At 40.4% G+C, this 24,251-nt stretch overlaps 3 protein-coding genes across 5 annotated transcripts in view; 1 reads left to right on the forward strand and 2 right to left on the reverse strand.

Annotated features, from left to right (window-relative positions):
• The window catches only part of stard13b (StAR-related lipid transfer (START) domain containing 13b), an 88,688-nt gene extending 81,811 nt beyond the window's left edge, over nt 1-6,877 (reverse strand). Inside the window, exon 1 of the mRNA XM_034866315.1 lies at nt 6,857-6,877. The gene's annotated coding sequence lies outside the window, so the exon portion shown is untranslated. The remainder of the gene's footprint in view (nt 1-6,856) is intronic.
• A 3,108-nt stretch (nt 6,878-9,985) lies between these two features.
• On the forward strand, nt 9,986-12,923 carry hdac12 (histone deacetylase 12). 2 transcript variants are annotated; one of them, XM_034866597.1, is made up of 8 exons: nt 9,986-10,229; nt 10,313-10,456; nt 11,329-11,488; nt 11,567-11,763; nt 11,894-12,044; nt 12,320-12,436; nt 12,524-12,666; nt 12,786-12,923. In XM_034866597.1, the coding sequence occupies exons 1-8, from the start codon at nt 10,143-10,145 to the stop codon at nt 12,807-12,809; spliced, it is 1,023 nt and encodes a 340-aa protein (XP_034722488.1). In that variant the 5' UTR covers nt 9,986-10,142; the 3' UTR covers nt 12,810-12,923. The 2 variants fall into 2 exon arrangements, with proteins under 2 accessions (XP_034722488.1, XP_034722489.1); XM_034866598.1 differs by lacking the exon at nt 10,313-10,456 and having other exon boundaries at nt 10,010-10,229.
• A 1,055-nt stretch (nt 12,924-13,978) lies between these two features.
• On the reverse strand, nt 13,979-22,899 carry trmt9b (tRNA methyltransferase 9B). Of its 2 annotated transcripts, none has more exons than XM_034866582.1 (4): nt 22,631-22,899; nt 18,517-18,716; nt 17,456-17,629; nt 13,979-16,122 (listed from the first exon to the last, which is right to left on the reverse strand). In XM_034866582.1, the coding sequence occupies exons 2-4, from the start codon at nt 18,671-18,673 to the stop codon at nt 15,149-15,151; spliced, it is 1,305 nt and encodes a 434-aa protein (XP_034722473.1). In that variant the 5' UTR covers nt 18,674-18,716; nt 22,631-22,899; the 3' UTR covers nt 13,979-15,148. The 2 variants fall into 2 exon arrangements, with proteins under 2 accessions (XP_034722473.1, XP_034722474.1); XM_034866583.1 differs by lacking the exon at nt 22,631-22,899 and adding an exon at nt 21,453-21,649.
• Nucleotides 22,900-24,251: the final 1,352 nt, after the last annotated feature.

Here is a 24,251-nt window from a genome sequence, read left to right on the forward strand (position 1 = left end):
TACCAATATTAAAGCCGTTTTAACTCATGTATTTTTTCTTAAGTTTCTGTCCCTTTTTCAACCCTTGTGATGCTTTTTTCAATGTTTGTCTCTTTTGTTGGCATTTAACACTACATAACACTAACTTATTAACTAGTTTTACAGTTATTTTTGGAATTTATGGTCAATAAACCTCATTCATAGGAAATTATACTTAATGTTTGAATTAGAAAAGCAGAAATTAGGAATTATTTAGACTAAAATTAAAGGAATGTATGTTGATGGATAATCCCAGACTGGAATATATCAACTTTTACTCAATACTATTTCATAACCACTTCCATTTGTTTTATCAAATGCTCTAAAATTAATGAAAGTAAAGATTTGTACATGCCAAAGAGCGTTGTGTGGAATCAATCATGTTATTTTGGGTAATTAAAAAGAACATTGATATAGGAAAACGGGTCAATTTGACCCGAGGACAACATGAGGGTTAAGGAACTTGATTTGTGATGTTGGGCTATATAAATGATATTGACTTGACATGAGTCTCAAATACAAAGTATAATGCATCACAAGTCCTCAGTATCAATGCTAAATGTAACACAGGTGTGTGAATCAAATGGAAACAAGACAAGGCCTCCTGCTGCAGATCAATGCTGTGACAACAACTATGTAAAGACAGGACTGGGGGGTGAGGGGTGGCCTGACTGCCAAGGCAATGTCTGCCAGAGATGGCAGACATACCAAGGCCCAGACACATATCCTCAGCAGGCAGAGGAGCGGGCTGCCAACATCTCCAGAAAGAAGCAAATCTGAGGATATTACTGTTTGTTTTTGGCTGATTTACAGAGTGATAAGAATGGCCATTTCCCAGTCTGGCCACCATTCACTTCCGCTAGCATAGTTTAACAGATGGAAATTGACAGAGTTCATGACCCGTTCACTAAAGAATTGAAACACCTCAGGGTACAAAAATTCTTTTTCAATTAATTATTCATCTCAAACCAGGCTGGATATATACACTTTCTGATATAACATTTGAATCTATGAAACAATTTGTTTCTCTTTGTGAATATCTGCTGCTCTGTTTGCGTTTTACACCTCGGAAAATATGACAGGTTTGACACAAGTAACATTCTGACTCAAGCTTGTGCAAGATATTTCAACCCGGAGTACACACAGCCATCTGATACACTGTAAAAAATATTCATCATACATCTTGGTACTAACATACACTCACTGGATAGGAACTTCTCACAAATATCTTTTACGCTCTAATCTAATTGTGTTGGATCTGAAGACAGTATGCTTTAGTAATATTTACTTTAAAATGCATTATTAGAACCTGCAGTGAAAATCTGTTTGAGATTAATTTAAAAGACATGAGGCCTTACCAGGAAGAGAGAGTCTAACAAAAATGCGCTGTCAATGTACATTAAGAAGATTATGAGAAACATTTTTTGGAGACTATGTAACAAAATAAAAATTAGGATATATCTGCCTCTGGTGAAACCATTTTCACAATTTTTCTCTCACGAAACCCACAACTTTACAAATATTAATCCTTGGAGTAGTTGTTTAACTACCAAACAGTTGCTGACAAAAGAAATCGGTTACACGTCCCGCTCTAGAGATTTACACTTTCAAGGGTAATTTCTGTGTTTTTCCACCTGGACCCTCTTTTCCCATCCATTGGTGTCTAAGTGACCATCTTTGGTATTGGCTTTGATATTGATATTGAGCAAGAACGCTGTTACCGGTGTTACAAGAGGTCTTTTGAGTAGATAGTTGACAAGTTGATGTTTATATGTCATTTTGACTCAAATACATATTATTGTTGTTTAAAAGTCTCTAGGTTTTGACATCAATGCTTTTTCGTTCATGTTTATTGTCCCCATGGGGAAATTATGTTGCAGCAGAAATCACAACACATGGCAATTCAAACAACATTAGGACAGACAAGACAAGGAAGAATTAAACCATAACATGTAACTGTGAAAAAAACAAACAGTATATTGATTTTCGCAGCCAGTGTGTAGATGGCCTTAGACAACCCCGCTGGCCCTGATTGGTGCATCTGAACAAAAGGAGCCAGATTCACTTTTAAAGTATCTGCCTAATGTAATTCAACTTGAACATAGGGTCAATTTCAGCAAATATGACAGAAAGTTAGTTTTTTTAAGGCTTACCTAATGCACCTTTAAAAAATAACGACCAATGACGGACTGGAATCAAAAAACAGCCCTGGCATGTGCAACACACGGTTCTATTTTTGTCAATAGCTAGCTATGTGAATCTTTCCACACACCCCACCGAAGTACAATCTTGAATATTTGTGGCTGCATGCATAACATAACTTCAAAATGAATTAAGACAAAATATCTGTAGTGGCCCATTTGCCCAAATTCCAGAGGGCCAGTCAGTCACTGCATCCAATCATTGAATGGTTTACGGCTTGTGAGAACGTTTTACAGTGTATGAGGAGAAACACATTCTGTGCTGTCATTTCACTTGCTGTGTCTTCTCTCCCTGTTCCCCTTATCAGTGGTATCAACACGGCTGTCAAGCTGGGACAGACGATCTGGAGTGCCTGTGGTCTTCACATGGCACAGTGAGATTAAAGTGAGGGGAAAAGAATGGAGCCAGCTGTGTTGCTGAAACATGTGGCTGTATAGTCGCACCTTTGCCTGCCAGCAACGCAACATGTTATTGCTGCACAGAACAAGCATCAGTCTGTTAAGGCAGCAAAAAATGACAGGGGGTAAAGTACATCTACTGTATGGAAATGCATGACTTTTCTTTAACGCTTATTCACATCATGCTGCATTTACATCTAAGGATAGTATGTGTAAAACCTGCTTCAGTGTTTTTTATGCTGTTGCTCGCAGCATTCTTATGTAACATGAACCTCCCCGTCTGTGGAACACAGACGAGTGCATTGCAAAAAGCAAACATCGTTAGAAAACATTCCAGCAATGCCACAGTCTGACTCAATATCTCTGCTGCTTTCCGACGCCCCTTTGGATTCCCTGCATACCACGCGCCATTTGGCAGATGTTCTGCATTATTACTTCTCTCTGCAGTCTCACTCTGTCTATCCCAAGAGGTGATCAGCTCATCACAGAGTTGTTGTGGGTGCAACAATAATGGCCTTAATGTTTCCACTATTCAGATTCATGTGTTTTGGTCACAAACAAACTGCTCCTTGTTTTCATAGATGAGCTATCATCAAATGTAAAGCTAAGAGTTCTGGAGGTGATCTCCCAATTTGACTGGACACATAAACACATGTCTTATTCCGTTTTCCAGAAAAGAGCAACCTAAACCGCTAACTAAAAATATCAGCTATGATAACAAGCAACTGGTCAGGGCAAACAAGAACAATTGGGATAGTTAGAGAAAATCAAATGGAACAACCATATCAGATAAGAAACAGAGGTTTATTGCTCAGCAGGTGACGAGATCCATGATGAAGTCAAGGCTCATGAAGTTTATTTTTTATTTTTCCATTTGTATATTTTTTATATTTATTTAAATATATATTTGCTTATTTTTTATATTTATTTATTTATTTATTTTCTTTTTTTGATTATTTTTATTGTTAATACATACTGTGTATAAGTGTTTATACTTATATTGTTATTTTCTGGCACTTGATTCTCTTATAGCCCTCTTGCATTAGCTAGATATTAGAGTTATGCGCACCCACAGCACCAAAACTCACCAAAAATCCCAGGGTTTTATTTAATTTAATGTAAAATCAATATGTATCCATTAAAATATTCCAAGATGCCCAAAGTCCATATTTGGGCATAGTCCAAATACTATAGGCATGCACGTTTTGTGGAATTCATAAGAGTCATACCTCCAACTGCATCCATAATATCCAGTGAGAACCATTACTTATATAAATGCAGGTGTATTACTCTAATTCAAAGACGATTAGGTCGTCCAATCATTCACATTTGGCTACTAGTATAATGTGCCTGATTTATTTGGAATTGAAGTTATAAAGCTAATTAAATACTGAACTTTGGAACCTCTGATGATCAAACACCAGCAGAGCAATTTAACAGAAACCCAAAGAACTAGTATATTTGTTAATTGTGCAAAATTATCCGATCTAAAAAAAATAAAAAAACACTTTGGAACTTGCCAAATATCTGTATGAGTGCATATTCTTGGCATTGCTCTTGTTCATGAATTCTTGGTATTTCACTGGCTCACACAGTACTGCTTTCTGACAACACGTGAGTGTAGCACCCGCTGCTCACCACACGCCACAAAACAAGCTGCCAGAGCTTAGTTAACAGCTGTAAGGACATTCCCAAACAATGAGTGGTGCTAGGAAGATGTTAATTCCAGTGATAACGAGGGGAGATGTAAACTAAAACGATGGTAAATTATATATGTGCACAATGATTCCACAGCCATGTGATTATAGGAGGACGGGGATGATGAGAGGTGAATCAGTTCAGCCTTTCATTTGACCGGGGGATTGCCTCAGAGGGCCGAGGCAGCAGGCCGTCACCATCAAACACACAGAGTGCAGCTACTGTACAAATAAATTCACTCCAACAACAACACCCGTCCTCACCTGCTGCAACACGCTCTGCCAGCACTCGCAATCAACCGGCGAATTCCTTCCGCTGTGAGTTGTGAGGTGGAGGGTGAGGACGGGAGGTTTTGGGGGCTTGATGTTATGATTGGGAGTTGAGTAGTTGACAGGTATGTTTGAATCCAGTGTCTGATACACACATCGCACACGCCCACTCCCCTACTGGGGTCAAACAACAAATCGTGTAGGCTTCCTGCAACGTGAAAATACATGTCCAAATGACAGGGCTATTCAGAGACAACGGGGTTATTCAACACACATTGCGTGCAGCAAATTATTGATCCCGTCCTTGTGTGGATGATGTACAATATGTTTGGTCCAACAAGTTCTTTGAATCATGTCTACATGGGGCTTTTTGGTGTATCAACCGTAAAAGCAAGGAAACAACTTGGTGACACCTGAAATAATTTGACAACAAAAAGCTGCTGAGAGTATAAAAAACTGTACTCAGAGGGCTGACTTAAGTCTGCCTGCTATTATTTTGCCCAAAGAGAAAATTAGATCAAAGCTGAGCAGTTGTCAGCCTCTTCTTTTGTCTTTGTTTGGAATGAGAGGCAGAGGCCTTGAAAGCAGCTGCCTGAAGCTGCTCACTTACAGCTGACTGTCAGCTGTGGTTTCTCTTTCCAGGGTGCAAAATAATGTAAAAGCATGCCAAAAATGTCCTACGACAAATCAAAATCAGAAACAGAAATAGGATGATTGCAAAGTGTTTACAAGGAATTATCCACATTTGACATTTTGTTGACTTTCCTCCAATGCATTCTTTGCGGTTTTAGATTGGTGGATGCATGGCAGCCATTGGTTTTCATTGATTTCTGAATGGTATGGAAATCTTCGAGCAGATTCTTGAAACTTGCTCAATTTGCCTCACCAATCACAGTTTGTTAATGTTACTTTATCATTGCATGGTAGACTGATTAGAAGGGTCTGTTCTAGAGCTGAAACAGCTAATCGATTAATCTTTTAGTGGATAGACAGAAGATCGTTAAGCAACTATTTTATTGAATTGATTAATTGTTTGAGGTTACAACTTCTCAATTGTAAATAGGTACTGGTTGTCTTTGTCCTGTATTATAATAAAATTAGTATCTTTGGTTTTGGACTATTAAGATATGCATATTAGTGCTGTCCGTTAGACGTGTTATTAACGGCGTACATTTTTTCATTGTGAGATTAACGTTCTTTTTGGTCTTGCAAACGTTGTAGTTTTTTTCACATGCTGTTGCAACAACTACAGTAGTAACTACTACCCCGGATCTAGCTAGACCGGGAACAAAACAACAGGCACGCAGCACACACTTCTTCGGGCTTGCGAGCCGGCCAAAGAGTAGTAACGTTATGTTTTGAGTGGGTGGCGAGTGTGAAACGCCAAAATGGACGCCAATGAGATCCTGAATGGAAAGTTCAGTTTTTAAAAGTTGCCAAATGGTTCCACTGCCAAGACCAAAGGGATCTGTGTGTTTTGTCGTTGTGAACTGAGCTGTTGTCGAAGCACGTCCAGTCTGAAATACCACTTGATGGACAAGCCCACAGCTGATGTGAATTCCACCCCCCCACACCAACACACTCCCCAAAGTATTTTTTCACCCTTTTATTGATGGACAGGGTTTCATTGTGAGGCAGATTATATGCTTCAAGTGAAAATTTTACATGTAAAATTAAACACTACAGTAAGCTATATGCCAATGTTGTTTTCTATAAAAGAGTGGTCCACTCTTATGAGTTTCTCTTATTGTCAACAATTGATTATTATACTACTCCCTTTTCTTTCATTTGAGAAGGGAGTCCCCCTTCTACTTCCCCTCGCCCTATTTGAAATGTGTTAATAAGCTGAAGTCAGTCATTTATGTTACCTCTAATCTCCTCTCCCTATTATGAGGAGATTCCTCCTCTGCACCTGGGGCCAACGCTCTCATCTTTTTTTCTTTTCTGCCTGTGAATACAGTGGGGGCTGCACTAATTCTCTCCCTCTTCCTCTCTCTCTCTCTCTCTCTCTCTCTACCTCTCTCTCTCATGGGAGAACTCCACAGCCAACAGTACGCCAGACAGTGCCTTGAGCTGCCTGCTAGCAATGTGAAACAGAGCCAGATGGAGAGGCAAAGCCAGACACAAAAGAATCTAATCACAGGCCATTATAGTTTCAAGGAAACTATGGCGTTTTCAAGCTAAAGAAACAATTTTGCATCCAAATAAAACACCAATATGTGAAAATGCAAACATTTTCTATACATTGTAAAATACAAGTGAATGACTTACCTTTCTGCAGAGCCCTCACTTTATACTGTAACATGGGGGAGTGAAGACAGTCATCTTCAACCTTAAATGATCCTCTGCCACTCAGCCACAGCATGCTCTGGCTTAACAGGAGGGGAGTTGGCATTGAAGGCTGCAGAGGAGGACAGAGGAGGAGCGCATAAAGGTGGTCAGGGTACTGACAAACATAGGAGAGGGGATCTTATCAATGCTGAGAAAAGAACTACTCTCGTGTAAATACACTAGAAAGGATGAGCAATTTGTCATTGGTTGAAAGCTGGAAACTCTAAATGTCAAAAGAGCTTTGATCATGTGTAATCAAGAGGAAACAAACTGAAAGAGTTAAGTTTTAGACTAAAATATATGTATCACCTAATTTGCATGGGGTCTCCACTCATCCTTACTTTGCTCTCAGAAAGATCCGAATAATGCAGAAGAAGACGTCTTCGTCTGAAGAACTTTAAACCTCATTGTCTCACGTAACTATTTTGGACCAGAAAACACAGATAGAAATGCTTTGGTGGGTTGTGATTAAAAAACAGAATGTTTAAGTAAAACGAAAATAAAAAGACACCCAAATTTACATTTGGTGAATAATTCTTAGTGCCGATCCTTCAAAATGCCAGTTGGAGTTTAAATATTGCTTTTCACACTGCGGTAATAATAATAATAATAAAAATAATAATAAATAACTTTTATTTATATAGTGCCTTAAAAAACTTTGGGACACTTTACAGAAATATATATATATATTTCCAGGGATTATGCATTTTGGATATCTGCAGGGATGTTCCAGAGGGATGACACTAAAGACTCTGTCTCCAAAGGTACACATTCTGGTTCGGGGAATGGAGAGAGCGCCATCGTCTGCGGCAGGTTTTGGGGTGGGTTGTACGGATGGAGGAGGTCGGAGAGGTACTGTCGGGCAAGGGCATGGAGGGCATTGTAGGAGGATTTAACATTTGATCCAGGACTTAATTGGGAGCCAGAAAAGGTGGGTGAGGGTTGGGGTGATGTGCTTTGGACATACTGGAGCCTGTGTAGGGTTTTGCTGGGGACCCCAGACAGGACTCCATTGCAGTGGTCCAAACGGCTATGAAAGCATGTATTGAGGGTTTCTGCAATGGAGTTAGATAAAGATGGCCGGAGTCTGGTGATGTTTTTGAGATGAAAAAAGGCTGATTTGGTGATGGATTAGATGTCAGTATGGAAAGAGAAGGTGGAGTCCATGATTGAATATGATGTGTGCCTATACCATTCAGATAAATAAAAAGCATATGTCAGCGTCAATACATTTTCTTGAGAGTCAGTGGTGATACTTTACTTCATAATGATGACAAACTGTCATAGGCGTTATAAAAAACCTGACGGGCATCATTTAAGACGTTTCAAAAGCAGTGTTCATTTACAGGGAGACGAAAGCATAACATATCTGAGTCTGACTGATACAACTTTCTGACCCATCTGCAGCACTCATTCTAAATCAGGAGATGGTGACAATCAACCATGTATGAACAACACAAGATTATATAGATTAAACCCACTGTTCTTTACTGGAGGCCAGGCCTGTATGTGATGTTAAAATTAGGTAATGCATGCATTTATATGAATGACATCTTTTATTTAACTACTTCTAGTCACAGTAGTATAATGAGCACTGACCAAGCGTGGTGAAAACAGTTATATGAAAGTCAGAAACAAAATCATACAAAGTGCAAAAATATAGAAACAAATATGCAAAGTATACATATATTAGGGGTGGGGAAAAAAGAAAATCGATACAGAATAGTATTGCAACATTTTCAGTGACATTACTGTATTGATTCACAGGCGCAAAGTATGGATCTTTTATTATATATGTGTTGGTCAGTTTGACAATCCCATTTGTAGCAATACGATTGAAGTGATATGGACAAACAGAAAAATTCACCTTTTTAGATAAAACAGATGGTGGCATGTTAATACGTTGATGATGTTGATCATTTGAAATTAGGGAAAATTAGAAGTTGGAAAAATGTATAAAAAAAAGCAAATATTGCAATATGTTTAAAATCACAATAATATCGTATCGTGATGATATCGTATAGGGAGGCGTCTGGTGATTCCCACCCCTAATATATATATATATATATACACACATTACTGATCTCCAGTCAGTAAAAATCGAAAAAATAAAAAGGAGAGAAACATCTGGCCGTACCTCTTCGAAAATATTTAGGTAACTCAAAGTTAAATATAATCTGTCTGAACATTACTATCTAAATATTAATCATAATAACCATCTGTAGTCAGTAACATCAACACACAACGCAGACTAAAGTGCAGTGAGTATGGCACTACCAGCCATAGTGATCCTGATCACACACACAGGATGCTATTCCTCACCATTAGCAGCTCAGTGTCAAAAAGACTGCTGAAACATTTCAACCATCTGCAGAATTCTGTCTAAATGAGGAGATGGTGACAATCCACCACGTACTTTTAAACCTCATGTTGTCCTCGGGTCCAATTGGACCCCTTTAAAAAATGTCTATATCTGAAATATGGGTTTCTTTTTAACCAAATAACTACAGAAAAGGATTGGATTCCATACAACGCTCTTTGCAAATACAAGTAATAACTTTCATTTCTGATGAAACTCATCTGTATGTTCCTCTGATCTTAATATTAGGAAAAATAATTCATAATTTCTACTTTTTTAACTCAAATATAAGGTATAATTCTAGAATTTCAACATCTGTTTTATCTAAAAAGATACATTCCTCTGGGTGACAGTAGCTCAGTCCGTAGGGAGTTGGGTTAGGAACCGGAGGATCGCCGATTCAAGTCCCCATACGGACCAAAGTATGGTGGTGGACTGGTTGCTGGAGAGGTGCCAATTCACGTCATGTGTGTGTAATTCAGGCCTGTGTGTAATAACAAAGTGTAAATTGACCCTTGTGGGACTAATAAGGGATACATTACACTTATTAAATGAGGGTTATTGACCATGAACTCCAAAAAGAACGTGTACAACTAGGGGTAGTAAGGTGGTGTTAGTGAAAAAGGGACGAAAATGTCTGTTTTTTGACCCGGGAGGACAACACAAGGGTTCACTGTGACCACCATCCTCCATGTTGTTTTCCCTCCATGTCAGCAGATGGCAGTATCACAGTATGGAGGACAAACACGGTGACTCTTCCGTCAACAAAGAGGACACCTTGAGCACGTCTCATTTTATAGTTTTACATTTAGCATGTGCCTGTTTTATGCTAGTTAGTCATTTGGGATTACCGCCAGTCAGAGAAGAATGACCCGCGTAGTGTTTTCTAGAAGGAAAGTCAGACAGCTGCTCGGTGTAGCTTTCACCTCCTGTAGGTGTTTCCATACTGAACTAGTAAGAACTTCATATATTATTCATATAAAAACACAATGCATTATATTCAAACCGACCTTAGAGTGAGTCTTTCCGCCCTGCAGGGAGGACAGGAATCCAGCGCCCTTCCCATAGTTCATCACAGCGGCTATGCGTGCGAGCTCCCAGCCAACCACAGGTTTCCTATGGCCAAGTTCCCCCGGCTTCTACACTTTCTGATCAAAGATCAAGTCATTACAGAGAAACAGGTGTGAGAGCCATGGGTATTCAACTAGTAAAATAAAATTGGGATGATCACTTTTATTACTTAGCGCTGAAATATAAACCCAAGAATTGTCTCGCGTTGCCAGACCTTCTAGCACGCGCTGCGGAGGAGGGTCTGGCTTGGTTTATTGGCATGTTTTAACCCTCATGTTGTCCTCGGGTCAAATTGACCCGTTTTCCTACATCAGTGTTCTTTTTAATTACCCAAAATAACATACACAATGCTCTTGGCAAGTACAAATCTATACTTTCAGTAATTTTAAGGTGTCTTATTCAAAAACAAATTGAAGTGGTTTTGAAATATTATTTAGTAAAAGTTGACATATTCCAGTCTGTGATTATCTTAGTAGAAATAATTCCTAATTTCAGCTTTTCTAACTTAAACATTAGGTATGATTTCCTAACTATGAGGTTTATAAAAACTATAAAATAACTGTAAAACTAAAGTTTATAAGTTAGTGTTACATTTTTTTAAGTGTCAAAAAGGTGACAAACATTGAAAAAAGGGACAAAACCGTAAGAAAAAGTTAAAAACACAGATTAAAAGCGTCAACAAAAGTGTTGATTTTCAATTTTGGGTTAACCCTTGTGTCGTCCTCCCGGGTCAAAAAGATTAACACTTAACATTTATTAATAATAATGGGACTTCCTTTGGTTTTATATTACTCTCAATCGATATTGATTTAGGACTGTTAACATTTAAAGATGTTACCCTGGGGTACTTTCACTATTTCACAGCAATTGATCAATAAGAAAAAATATGGATAGATTATTTAATAGCAAAAAGGAATTGATACTGCTAGAAGTACTTTTCCTCATATGTTCCTGTTTATGTAAATTTCCTTTTCCCCAGTAGGTGTGGGTCCCGGAAATTGCGTCTGAAGCTTTACTCCGCTGTGTGCACACTGAGGAGTACATAAACAACTTGATGAATGGGACGACAAATGAGCAAGAGCAAAAGAGGACAGGCTTCCCCTGGAGTGAAGGCGTAGTGGCACGCTGTCGATATGAAACAGGTGAGAAGATCAAGCCTTTGCATGACCTAACAGCTGAAGATCCCACTATATGTACTTGTCCTTCTGTGTTATTGCCAGGTGGGACTGTTCTAGCTGCTGAAGTCGCTCTGCAGAGGGGTCTGGCCTGTAGCACAGCAGGAGGAACACATCACGCCTTTCCAAGCTACGGCTCCGGCTTTTGTCTCCTCAATGACTTAGCAGTTGCCGCCAAATACCTGATGGGCATCTCCTCGCCCAAAAGAAAGGTTCTGATTGTGGACCTAGATGTACATCAGGTATTGTTATGGTGCCTCTGCTAATCTAACGTTCTGGGAGCAACATGTCATAACGTTTGTCTTTGTTCCCTAGTGGATAAGCTCAGCCGTTTCATCAGTAGTTTTGTGTTTATCTCCTGCCTTCCATCAGGGTGACGGCACTGCTTTCATTTTCAAAGAGGAGCCGTGTGTGTTTACATTCTCGGTGCATTGTGGGAAAAACTTCCCCCTCCGTAAACAACAAAGTGACCTAGATATCAGCGTGGAGGATGGGCTGGAAGACAAGGAGTACCTCTCCACAGGCACGTTAACACACATACGTAATAATAAATATATGTGGTCAGAGTTGAGATGCAAATATTGGGCTGCCAAGTAACGCAGTTTTTTGTATGAATGTCTTTACATTTTTCATAGTTCTAAGTTTAGACATTTATTTTCCATTTTCTCTTTGCTGGTTTCAAATGCATCTCAAAACGAGCAAGCTAAATGAAAATCATAACACAAATTGATTGCAATTAAGTTAACAGTCACTTGAATATAGTTTGTTTTTCACTAACATGTCTGATGTTGTGGACAGTGGAGGCCCACCTCCCCTGGCTGCTGGAGACCTTTGGTCCCGACCTGGTTCTGTATGACGCAGGCGTCGACCCTCATTGGGAAGATGAACTTGGGCGGCTGCGTCTGACTGACCAAGGTGAGTGATAACTTTGACATCCACTCGGTTCATCTCTTACTCCAATTCCTTCCTGGATGTTTTGGAATGACTGTGAGTATCCCCTAGGGCTGTATCAGAGAGATCTGTACGTGATGAAGACTGTGGTGAGCAGGGGGATCCCTGTCGCTGCCGTGATCGGAGGAGGATACTCAAGAGACATCAACAAACTGGCCCTCAGGCACTCCATCCTCCACAGGGCAGCAACTCAGGTACAGGTTAACAGGATGTTGGATGACCCGTTTTAATACAGAAGCGTTTCCTCCAACTGTGGACAAAATGTCAAAACTTTCAATGGACATATGTGGTATTAATGTTCTTCATATTTCAGGTTTGGAGGGAGTGGCGGATGTAAAGTCGTCATGCCCTGAATCAAGAGGACCCTCAGAGACTTGATCTTTAGGAGCCAATCTTCATATTTGTGACTACTTTATTTTGGTAATGCCATCTTAATCAGGAGAAACTTCATTAAGGAGTCTTACTAAGGAGTAAATAGGCCCGATGGAGTCCAGACACCAGTGGTGGTGCTGAAGGACTAAAAGTTCTGGATGGATGTGATGTTCTTTCGGACAGATGGAACATATTGTTTTCCTTTTGTGTGTTGCTGCTGCTTGTTTATTTTACTGTAATTTCTTTGTTGGAAATTAAAAAAAATTAAAGAAAGATGTGGAGCAAGGCTTCTGATGGAGGAACGCTGGGTGCTAGGAATGATGGGAACTGGAGGTGAACGGGGGTGGAGGACTGTCCCATCTCTTCAGCCTGAAATGACAACTGAAAGCAGCGGAGAAGAGAACAGATTTAAAGTCTGAGTGCAACAGCGGGATAGCTCACAGAGGTCGCGGTATAATCTGTTTGGATTAGATTACTGACTTTACTGATATTATCGGCCGATATTAGGCATTTCCCGAACTATCGGTACCTGCAAAATTGTATATGTGTGTGTGTGTGTGTGTGTATATATGTATATATATATATATATATATATATATATATATATATAATGTTTTATGGCAAATTATATTTTGGTAGATGGCGGGATCCATTTTGTCTAGAATTTTTTTTGTTGAATTTCTTGAAAAGTGATCTTGAAGTTATTTTTGTAACCCTAATTTTGCCCTTTCAAAACCAAGGCTAATTTAATAATTTCAACAGTAGCATATTGTTACTAAAATAAAATAATCCAACAGGTAACCTAGACTTTACATCTAAAACCAAACCATGAATGTTTTAATGTTCTGCGATTTTGTGCAAAAATGAATGGAAACACCTTAAAATGTCTCATGTCAATTCATTTTACCAATTTGATCGCAAAACAGCATGTGACGTCATTAGGCACAGGTTTTTATTGGCTTTACAGCCATTAGATGGAAACACACTTTCACCGACTTTATTCACGAGTTTTTTTTTTTTTAACCAAACTGATCATTTTATTGACAAGTGGATGGAAACTAAGCTACTGACTGAAGCTCCACCAAATGATTACAGGTATCATTTATGACAGTAAATGCAACACAAATATACTCCTGATCAAAATATTTAATAAGGAAAAACAAATTCAAACTCAAAAGTCTTTACATCAGGTCACAGAGACATTAAGGTACCGGTGTCCGTTCAGAACAAACTATTGGTCCACACTATTGAGAAGGACAGGCATCGTCCGTGAAACAACGGGAACATTAACGTGTTTCTTTCTATGTCACTCACTGACATCAAGCAGCGACAGATTAATTTTACAGTGCAATGTTTATTCACAGTATATGAGGCAGTTGATTTGCTGAAACAAACCAGTGGTGTTAGTTCAACACGAGACAGTACACAAATATTACAAGCATCGAGCGCACACGCACGCGCACACACACTGGCAACACGTTCTTCGAAACACTTGGGTGAATAAAACACAACAAGCAAATGCACAAATGTTCTGGAAGATATTCTCCACAACTTTGAGCTCTTCTTATGATAGTGTTATGATGGATTACACATGACCCACCAAGAAGTTCATAACAGATACTTGCTGTAAGTTTAGCTCACAGTCAGGGATAAGGATTGTAAAAACAGGCAGACACGAAATAATGAAGTAAGAAGTTTACACTGCAGGTGGAAGAGTTTACTTAATTCTTACAAATTTCTCTTTGGCCAACATTAAAAATCCAAACATCTCTCCTGCAGAAATGCTCTTTAAAAAAAAATAAAAAAATAATAATAAAAAGTTAAAATCATTACCCACTCTGGAGCTCGCCATGGTTTCATATTAAAAACTCATCTTGATCCTAAAAGAGAACACACACTGGATATCTGGGGACTGCTTGTTGGTTTCATGACATCGAATAAATACTTAAAAAAAAATAATTAAAAAACGTGGTACAGTTTATAATTGTCAGCCATTGCTGTTCATCCTCTGTGCAACCCCACTGCTGCTGCAACACACTTACAGTGATACCCTCTAAAACATTTAATGCTCTAGGGACTGTTAAAAACTAATAAGTTAATAATAAATTACATTTTCCAAACAGTGGTTTGGAGTAGAGAATAGAGAATTTTAGCAGTGGAGTAGTTTAGTGTTTCATGTACCTTCAGCAATGGCTGCATCAGTAGATGTATTCACCTTTTAGTCACACGGGTGTAATAACCTTTATCTGTGTGATTCAGTGCTAAAACTTGAGGCAGAGTTGATGCAAAATGTAAAAATTAAAATCATATTCTCCACACCTGAACTTTCTCTGCCACCACACACCAGTTGGCGTGATCAAAGTAGGTGTGTTTGACATGAAGCTCTTCGACGTGATTCTCTATCAGCTCCGCCAGCTCGCCCTCCCTGAAGACGTGATAGTACCTCAGGCAGGAGCCCTCCGCCCGTCCCTCGCTCCCTTGAGGACTCCTTGTGCTCTGATGCTGCTCTTCTCCCTGCAGCCCTCCTCTGCTTTCGTCTCCGGACGGCTTCAGGTGCTCCTGGAAAGGGACCAGATCTGGAAGGGCCAGAGAGCCACAATCCTGGACTAAAGACACTGCGACAGTCTGGTTTGCTGGGCCGTTGTTGTAGTTATTAGTGGTTGTGGTGGGGTTGTTGTTGCCTCCGGGATCATTTTGTCCCTTGTTCAGGCCTGGGACCGAGTCAAAGACGTCCTCTTCTGATCCGATCGCAGACGGCGGGTAAAAGAAGCTGGAGACCTGCTTGATGAGGCGTTGCCCTCTCCCGCGCCGGCTGGCCTTGTTTCCGTCGTTCTCGCCTGTGGGTGTTGATAAAGTGCTCAGATCTCTGGAGGATGAGCGGGAGATGGACAGGCTTCCGAAGTCGAAGACAGAATCCAGAGACCTGGAGAAGAACCACAGTCTCTGTGTGCTCTGCTGTGGCGTGGTGCCGCTCAGGTCTTCCTCGTCCGCAACGGACGATGTGCTTCTAACCTTCCTGTGCTTGTCGGTGTTGTCTATGGCTTCGCTCGCGCTCTGAGCTGCGGCCCTCCTTCTGGGTGTGGCGTGCTCCGCGTTGAAGCCGGAGGGCGAGTGGGGGTTGGGGTTCCAGGGAACGAAGATGTCCTGTTTCTCAAATCGACGGCGTTTCTGCTCCATGGCCCACACGTAGATCATGATGCGTCCGCCCACTTGCAGGGTGCGAGCCATCTCCTTTATTGCTCGGATACGCCGTTCTTTGGTGGACAAATGATGGATGACTGTGACAAAATACATTCATTAATGTCCGAATTGTGTGGGAATCTATTAATTAATGATGTCAAGCCACATTCAGCTCTTGCAGTCAACATAACAACACATTGTCTACACTGTGTATGGCACGCAAAACAAAAGAATAGTGTGGGTGTCTGCTGTCTTTGCTCCCAATTACACTCTATTGTTGGAGCACACACTAATTATTTCACAGTGTTGGCTAGGCCACACAAGCTCGTGGTCGACTGCGGTTTATCATTATTATGAGGTAATTTAATTTGAGGCAAATGGAAAGTATTGGGAGCACAATTTGAATTTGCTCAGCAAGTTACTCTGCCATCGAGTAATGCTCCTCTTTAAAGGAGATTTCCGGTCTATTTCAACATGTAGCTCTGTTTTAAAAAAATTTTGTAGTGCTGTCAGTAGCGAGACAAATGAAAACAATCGGTGCTGCCTACACCGTGTTATCCTCCTGCTAGATTTTTCTACCCAACAGGCTAAACAGGGCAAGTTTTAAACGGGTTTTTAGCCTCTGAACATGCTCAAAATATCATTACCAGGGCCTATCCATGTGCAGTTATTCTATCTGAGGGAACACAGTGAATTTGACAGCAGTAGATGTGATAGAAAGGCGTGTTTAAATTAGTGTGGACTTCAGTGGAAAACAGGAAATGAACAGAGGTATGTGCACTGGCTGAATTAAAAAAACTTGTATGCCTTTCTGTCACATCTACAGCAGTCAAATTCATTGTGTTCACTTGGAAGTAATCACTGCACATGGGTAGGCACTGATAATGACACTTTGAGCATGTTTAGAGGTTAAAGACACATTTAAAATTTGCCCTGTTTAAGCCTGTTGGGGGCTAACGCTAGCAGGAGGATAACTCAGTGTAGGCAGCACCGATTGGTTTAGTTTTTTGGTCTACTGACAGCGTTCCACATAAAAAAAAAAAAACAGATGTACATGTTAAAATTGACTGGAATTCTCCTTTAACTATATCCTTGCAGCTTAACTGCACCAATCACATCGGTGTATCTGATATAGGCGGGCAAGAGGCGACCTAAACAGATGACAACAGTTTAATCTACCAGTTACCTCCGCTGGTAGCTAAGCGTACAGGGCTCCGGATACGTCACCCCGTGTGTTGTTGTGATTGGTCTTAGTGTCATCCAATTGCGTGCATTGAGATTTTCAAACGCCGCTTGGTGACAACCCTCAGGATTGGCGACTTCCATTACTCGATGCCAGACCCTTAATCTTTCGGATTTGGGTCTGGATTTCCAGGCTATACGAATGGTGGTACCTCCCTTTAACTATGTGTATGTGTGTGTGTTTGTTACCTGCAATAGAGAGCACGGCGTCGAAGCAGCCGTCTCTGTAAGGCAAATGCAGGCCGTCGCACATCTGGACCTCGTGTCCTTGGCTCCAGGCAAAGTCCACCAAGGGGCGACAAACATCGCACCCTAGCTTGAACACCTCCTCGTTGATGTGGAGATACTTGCCATTGCCACAACCTGCCGAGGGCAAGACAGCACAGTTAGCTACCAGTGACTCATCAGGAAAGACCAGTGGTCTGATGAGACTTCAGATACTCCTTCCCTCTCCTTAAGAGAAGACAGACTTAGACAGACTTATTGTCTTTCCAAAAATAAGCACAATGTGATAGTGTAGAGCTTCAACTAAAGATTATCTTAACTGTTGATGGACAGACATTTATAGATACTTTATTTATCCCAAAGGAAATTAAGGTGTCCAAAAGCTTATACACAACATACATACAGAGGCACACAGACATATGAAATCCACGCACACATACTACAAAAATACAAAGAAAGATGTCAATAGTAATCAGGTGATCAATTTTCTTGACTAACTGATGAGTTATTTGGTCTCTAAAATGTCAGAAAATTGTGAAAAATGTGGATCTGTTCTTCCCAAAGCCCAAGCTGACGTCTTCAAATGTCTCATTTTGTCCACAACTCAAAGATATTCAATCTACTATCCTAGAGGAGAGAGGAAGCCAGGACATATTCACATTTAGGAAGCTAGAATCAGAGAATTTGTACTTCTTTCTATTTTTTAAAGATTTATTTTGTGGCATTTTAGGCCTTGGTAGGATAACTTAGACATGAAAGTGGAGAAAGAGGGTAAATGAGAAGCAGCGAAGGGCTTGTAGGGCGGAACTGAGACGGCGCCGCTGCGGCAAGGACTTAGCCACTATGGGGCGCACGTCCTACTAGGTGAATTTCCCAGGCGTCAATGTTTTTTTCCATAGAAAAATGAATCCAACTGAATACGGATTATCAAAATAGCTGGCAATTAATTTAATAGTTGACAACTAATCGATTAATCTTTACAGCTCCATGATAAATGGTAAACAGCTGCTGGAAGGGACACCCACCGATGTCAGCCACAATGCTCCCCGGCTGCAGGTCCAGCAGGAACTGGCGTACCTTGGGCCAGGCTTTATAGCGGCTGTCGTTGAAATATGGAGCGATCTTGTCGTAGACACTGTGCACATGGTCTCTCTCCAGCTGACTGGCAGCCTCCTCCATCATGTCCGTCCAGGCTGCCGCATGCAGCCTTCTCACAGTATCATGCCTGCAGGGACAAATTAACACATCTCCATGCTTAGTTCCTAATGATAAACCCATCAAATATTCCATATTTGTCATTAGGACAGTAAAAAAGTAGCAATGTGGACCCCTGAAGGGGACAGCGCAGTGGTGTTCCTCTCTACATGCTTGTTAAGGGTCCAAAAAGGTCAGCTGGAAAGCTTAATCAGCAGACACACTCAAACACCTGTCAGACAGCGAGTAATTTAACACCAAACCCTCTGCTTTGTACTTGTAGTACCCGCTGCGGTCGGGATCGGTCTCCCTCCGCACATCCACCCTGCAGTTGTCCAGAAGGACAGGCTGATGTTAAGCTCTATGGATGAAAGGTTTAATGTGTCATCAATCGGCTGTAGCTGTGAAGAAACCAGAGCGGGGGGGTCAGAAATTAATTGACAAGGTAACATTGAAGAGGCAGTCTCCGTCTCACAGAGCAGCCCTGAGCTGCCCCAGTTCCTCTGCCGTTGTGTCAAATAGTTTTTATGGTAACGCAGACGCAAAAGTACATTCATCATTTTTTTGTCGAAAACAAGATGCAAAACAAGTGACATCAATAATGTTAGCGTGAAATACAGCTCCACCGATAAAGGATTTTTAAGGCCGATACACATATTTTATATTTGGTTATTTAAAAATCTGATATTACGATATGTTGGCTGATAAATATATTTTAAAAGAATATAGAAACGCGTAACAAAACATGAACAGATTTCCCTAACATTAGTTATTTGTAGTTATTTATGAGTTTTCGCTAAAATAATATGATAATAATTTGTTTTTTGTCACAACAGAACATCAAAATATATTAAAGTTGTGATAAATAAAATGCATAAAAATGCAAACTTTAAGAAATGAAACTTAAAGTCCTTTGAACCAAAAAATGATCAGTGTTGCCAACGGGGACGTTGTAGAGTGCCCTCTGGTGGACAAACTATGCAACGCCAACATTCATAACATGGTTGACTGTCCGTTTTTATTTCTTTTTTTATCAGAATCATTTAGTTGTCATTATACTTTTATTTTTTTAAATTGGTCAATGTAAATGCCTAATATCAGCCGATAATATTCTAGCAGGAAATTTACATTTTACAAGATTTTAATTAGCCACGTTTTACGCTCTGTCAAAGAGTTTTATATATTATAACATTGCATTCATTGTCACAAGCAACGATTTCAGCATCAGCTTATGTTCTGAGAATCACTTTCACCTACCCTGACCCTCATTGATTCTGAGCAGGACTTTCAATTTCCCTGGAAATGCAAGAGTAATAGATATTTATGCGGATGGATTCAGTCTGACTACATTATTCTCCATCATCTAACAGCACTGCTTACCTGAATATCATTTTACCGGGTTACAGCTTTAGTTTAGGTTCTTACCGTAATCGTTCTTTTCCTTTGATATCAATTTGTGGCTACTTCTATAGTCATTTCCCAATTTAATTTTAATTGATAACGTCAGCTTATCATATTAAGAAGGATTTCACTGTTTAACTTTCCTAGCTGCATCATATCATTTCACAAGTGATTTGGGGATAAAGTAATTGTGATGTTTGTGTTGTGTCTGATTTTCACAGCCCCCACTGCAATCATCTCACTTTATTTGGATGCAGCCCACAGCTCCTGCAGTGCTCCTTCAGCTCCCGCAAGCACCATATGAACCACAAGATTTTCTATGCTATTATCCAAAGGATAACATTTTATGCAAAGGCCACCTCATTATGCATAGTTCTCACTTGACCTGTGTAGTTATGTGTCATATTATCATGTGGTTGAATTAGGTTCGTGCAATCCATACCCACAAAATTTCCAAAACACTTCGACCACAAAGATTTTACAAAGCAGATGTGTGTACAGACTGCACATTTGCAAAGCTGAAGAATTTAATCTTAATAAGATTTTCAAAGCTGCCCTTTTCCAAAATCATGATCACATGGTTTGCTTTCTAACAACTGAATTAGGCCAGAAAAGAAGTGACCTGTCTCTGTCTCTGTCTGCATTCAACACCTGATGGTACAAACACAAATCATCCTTAACTCATAGAGTGCAAGCTCAGCGTACAACATGTGTACGTTCGCTGCTTTGAAATCAACCCATCTGGAGCGATGTGGCAAGGTCTTTCCGCTCTGTGTGATCTACAGATCATTTGTCATTTTAAATCCCAAGTGACGAATGAACGTTGTCAGTGCCAACTCATACCGTGCATGCATCATAAATCCCTGCCACCATACAGCTGCCATACGCTGCAGAATCAACAAGCTCTGAACATGAAACACTGTGTATCTCCAAATTTCATTGCAGAATAAGTCATCACAATTCACTTCAGTGTGAAAACCTGCTTCTTAGATAGCATCGGATTTAGAAATGAACAAGTTAGACTCTCTTTCCAGTCGACATCCGTATCTTTAAGTAAGTCTGTCTGCGAGACACCACAACAACAACTCTTACACAGATGCAACCTAATGAACCATGTAAGGCCACAGTGCACTTTGCTGATGAGGTAAGCCAGAAGGAAAGCTATCAGTCATCTCCCCTCCACCTCTCTTGAAAGACATTAGACTCTGCCCTTGAACGTAATATTGTCTGGTGCCCCCTTGTGTGCACCACTGTATACAATGAATACTACTGGGAACATTAACAGTAGGATAATAGCAACAAAGGCCAACTTGCTCTATGTGAAATGCAAATATTTCCCTTAATAAATTGAATGTCAGATCCGTACCCTCACTGTGCGTTTCCAGGCTTGCCTTTGTACTCCTCCACTGGTAAATATATAGTGTGTGCAGCATCCCTTCTTTCTTCACTCAGACCTATTTCTGGACCACCACCATCTGCATCATACCAGCCAAGTGGAAGGAAAACATCCCTTATGTAACGTTATAATCTGGCCTCCTTCAGTATTGCCGCTGCTCAATTTTGCCAGAGTTTCCACGTCTGTTCACTAAACGGTGACAGTCCTCGGCTGATATTATGTAAGTGGCAGCTGGGGGAGGCTCAGAGCACCGTCTCTGACTGACAATGGGAACTAACATTGAATCAGAGGAGAGAGGTAACGTCTGGCCCCTCAGATTTGTCTGAGGTATAAAATCAGCCATCAATTATAATAGGCTTTGGTTTGTGAGTGCTCCAAAAATCTCCAAATACCAAAATGAATTCCATTAAAAAAACATATAGCACAGTATGAGCAGCGGCTTGCCTTTGAAGTTCTGTACAATTCTGCACATATCTAACTTCAGACAAATGTTCCTGGATGAGAGAGCCCTCGGGCCAGACCTCAGCAGTGCTCTACTGAGATTAGTGGTGATATAAAGAACAGACAGGGTTGCACAGTCATCCTGCCAGCTGCCACTAACCGCTGCATGAACACAACCACAGAGAACAGGTTTACCAATCAGGTGTCAGCAGTTGACTCAATATCAATATGTGGTGAGAGGTAGCCTGCTATACTTAGACTCCCGTCACTGGTGCCAGCATCTATTGTTCTCACACTGCAGATAATCACATGTGGATGACCTATATTCTTACTATTTAAATATGCAGACAATCATGACTTCATGTAGGCAATAGAGCACAATTATTGAGCAGACAAAAGCAACTCAATTGAATCAGTCTTGTTTTTTTGGGGGGGGGGGGGATCAACTGTATGTGCTTCGAAATATTGCAAAGTACAGCGAGATATATTTATATAGGGTATAAGACTTGCCCTGCATGTAGGCTACTACTTTATGTCCCATCAAAGTTGCTCATTGGAAATAAAAATCAATTCAGATAAAAAAAATTAATATGTATAGGCTATCCAATGTCCAAACAATAAATCCCACCCTGCAATAACTGCTACAGTCATGTCAATATTTGCACACCATCTTCTGCACGATTCACTGAAAATGCAGAGCTTCTTACCGTACACCGTGCAAGTTAAAGCGTTATCCGCCTCTCTCTCCTCGGGTCGCTGGAGGTAAACTTCCCTCTCTGGCTCTGATCTATATGATCGACCTGTGATCTAGATCAGAGGCACGCGCTCGACACGGCGGCACCGGCACCGACATCGCGAGGACGGGTAACGTAAGAGGAGGGAAGTACCTGCGGTGTGTCCCCGCCAGCAGCGTACTGTGCACCGGACGGTATCAAATCCATAGCATGTTGACCTCCACACCTGTCAAGATAGGAAGATTAATTAGAGCAAGGCTTCCGGTGTAGCTTTTCAAAATGAAAGCCTCATGGGTGTAAAACGATATTATATAAAAAAAATATATTTTGTGTCAGATTTTGTTAGGCAAGCTTTCCTCTCCACCAGTACCAGTACCAGTACCAGTACCAGAGGCTCAAACCCCCCCCCCCCCATAACAACTTTAGGAACATTGTACTGTGGATTACACACCACTGTGGGCTCCCCTAAACGGGATTTGTGAAATTCGGGGGGTGGGTCTCTAAAAATGTTGACAATTTAAATTTAAATTTCATGTAATGTGATCCTCGTGGACATTTACATTTAACTCAAAGATTCGTAGAAAAAATACAAATGTTGGAGGCCACTTTTCTAATCGATATCAATTCCGCAGTTAGCGTCATATGGCAAAAAGAAAACAACGCGGTTTAGTTAATTTTGGTTTTTACTAAGAAATAGTGCAGAAATGACGTTGTTAGCACGGCCGATTCACCTGGCGCTAGCCCTGTTAGCACACCCCCCGCTGGGGTGACAAAGCGAGAATAAACTGAAGAAACAATGTCCTCTTTGGCTGAAGATGGTGGTGGTAATCATGGAAATAATACATTTATTATGGTGGTAACAGCTCATTAGAAAATAAGTGGGCTCCGCCGAAGGCCATGGTATGGTTTGAGCACTGGTTAATCTGATTATTTTACTGAGGCGCACTTAAAGGAAAAAAAAATACATCATATGCAATTGTATTCACTGGAGTCTTGTCCAGTATCTACTCAACATTTATGGATTTATGGACTAATGTTTCTGTACAACTGCTCACAAATGTCAAAATAACAATAATGCTACACTTTTATTTTGAAGAGTACATAACTTAGTGTCCTGTGTCATTGTGGTCGACTTGACTCAGCTGATTGGTCGATGGTGTGTAAAAAGATGACACGCTGTGCAGGGTTGCAGAACACGGCTGTCATTGGCTGTCAGGGTCACGTGACAACCACAATAAACAAACGTGTAGAAAGAGAACACATTAAAGAGCAGTTTCACAGGGAACGTTAAGAAGATGACTCATGTGTATGCCTTTAATTGCAAAGCCAAACTACATCATCATTCACTAATGAATGTTGTTCTTATGAAAGCCTTCAGTTTAGATCACCTTTCAGGCTAAATTGATTTTAACCTGCATTAAATCACTGATTGGAAATGAGGGTTCACCAGGAGGAAACTGAACAATTTCATCTTATCAGATTAATTCAAGGTTAACAACAATCTATGTGAAGTTGACAGTATGCTACATGGTCAAAAGTGGACCTCTCCTCACGAGAGCTATGACCATAGCTTTTTTTTTCTTTTTCAAATAAT

Source organism: Etheostoma cragini, chromosome 3 (assembly GCF_013103735.1).
Source record: "Etheostoma cragini isolate CJK2018 chromosome 3, CSU_Ecrag_1.0, whole genome shotgun sequence".
NCBI lineage: Eukaryota > Metazoa > Chordata > Actinopteri > Perciformes > Percidae > Etheostoma > Etheostoma cragini.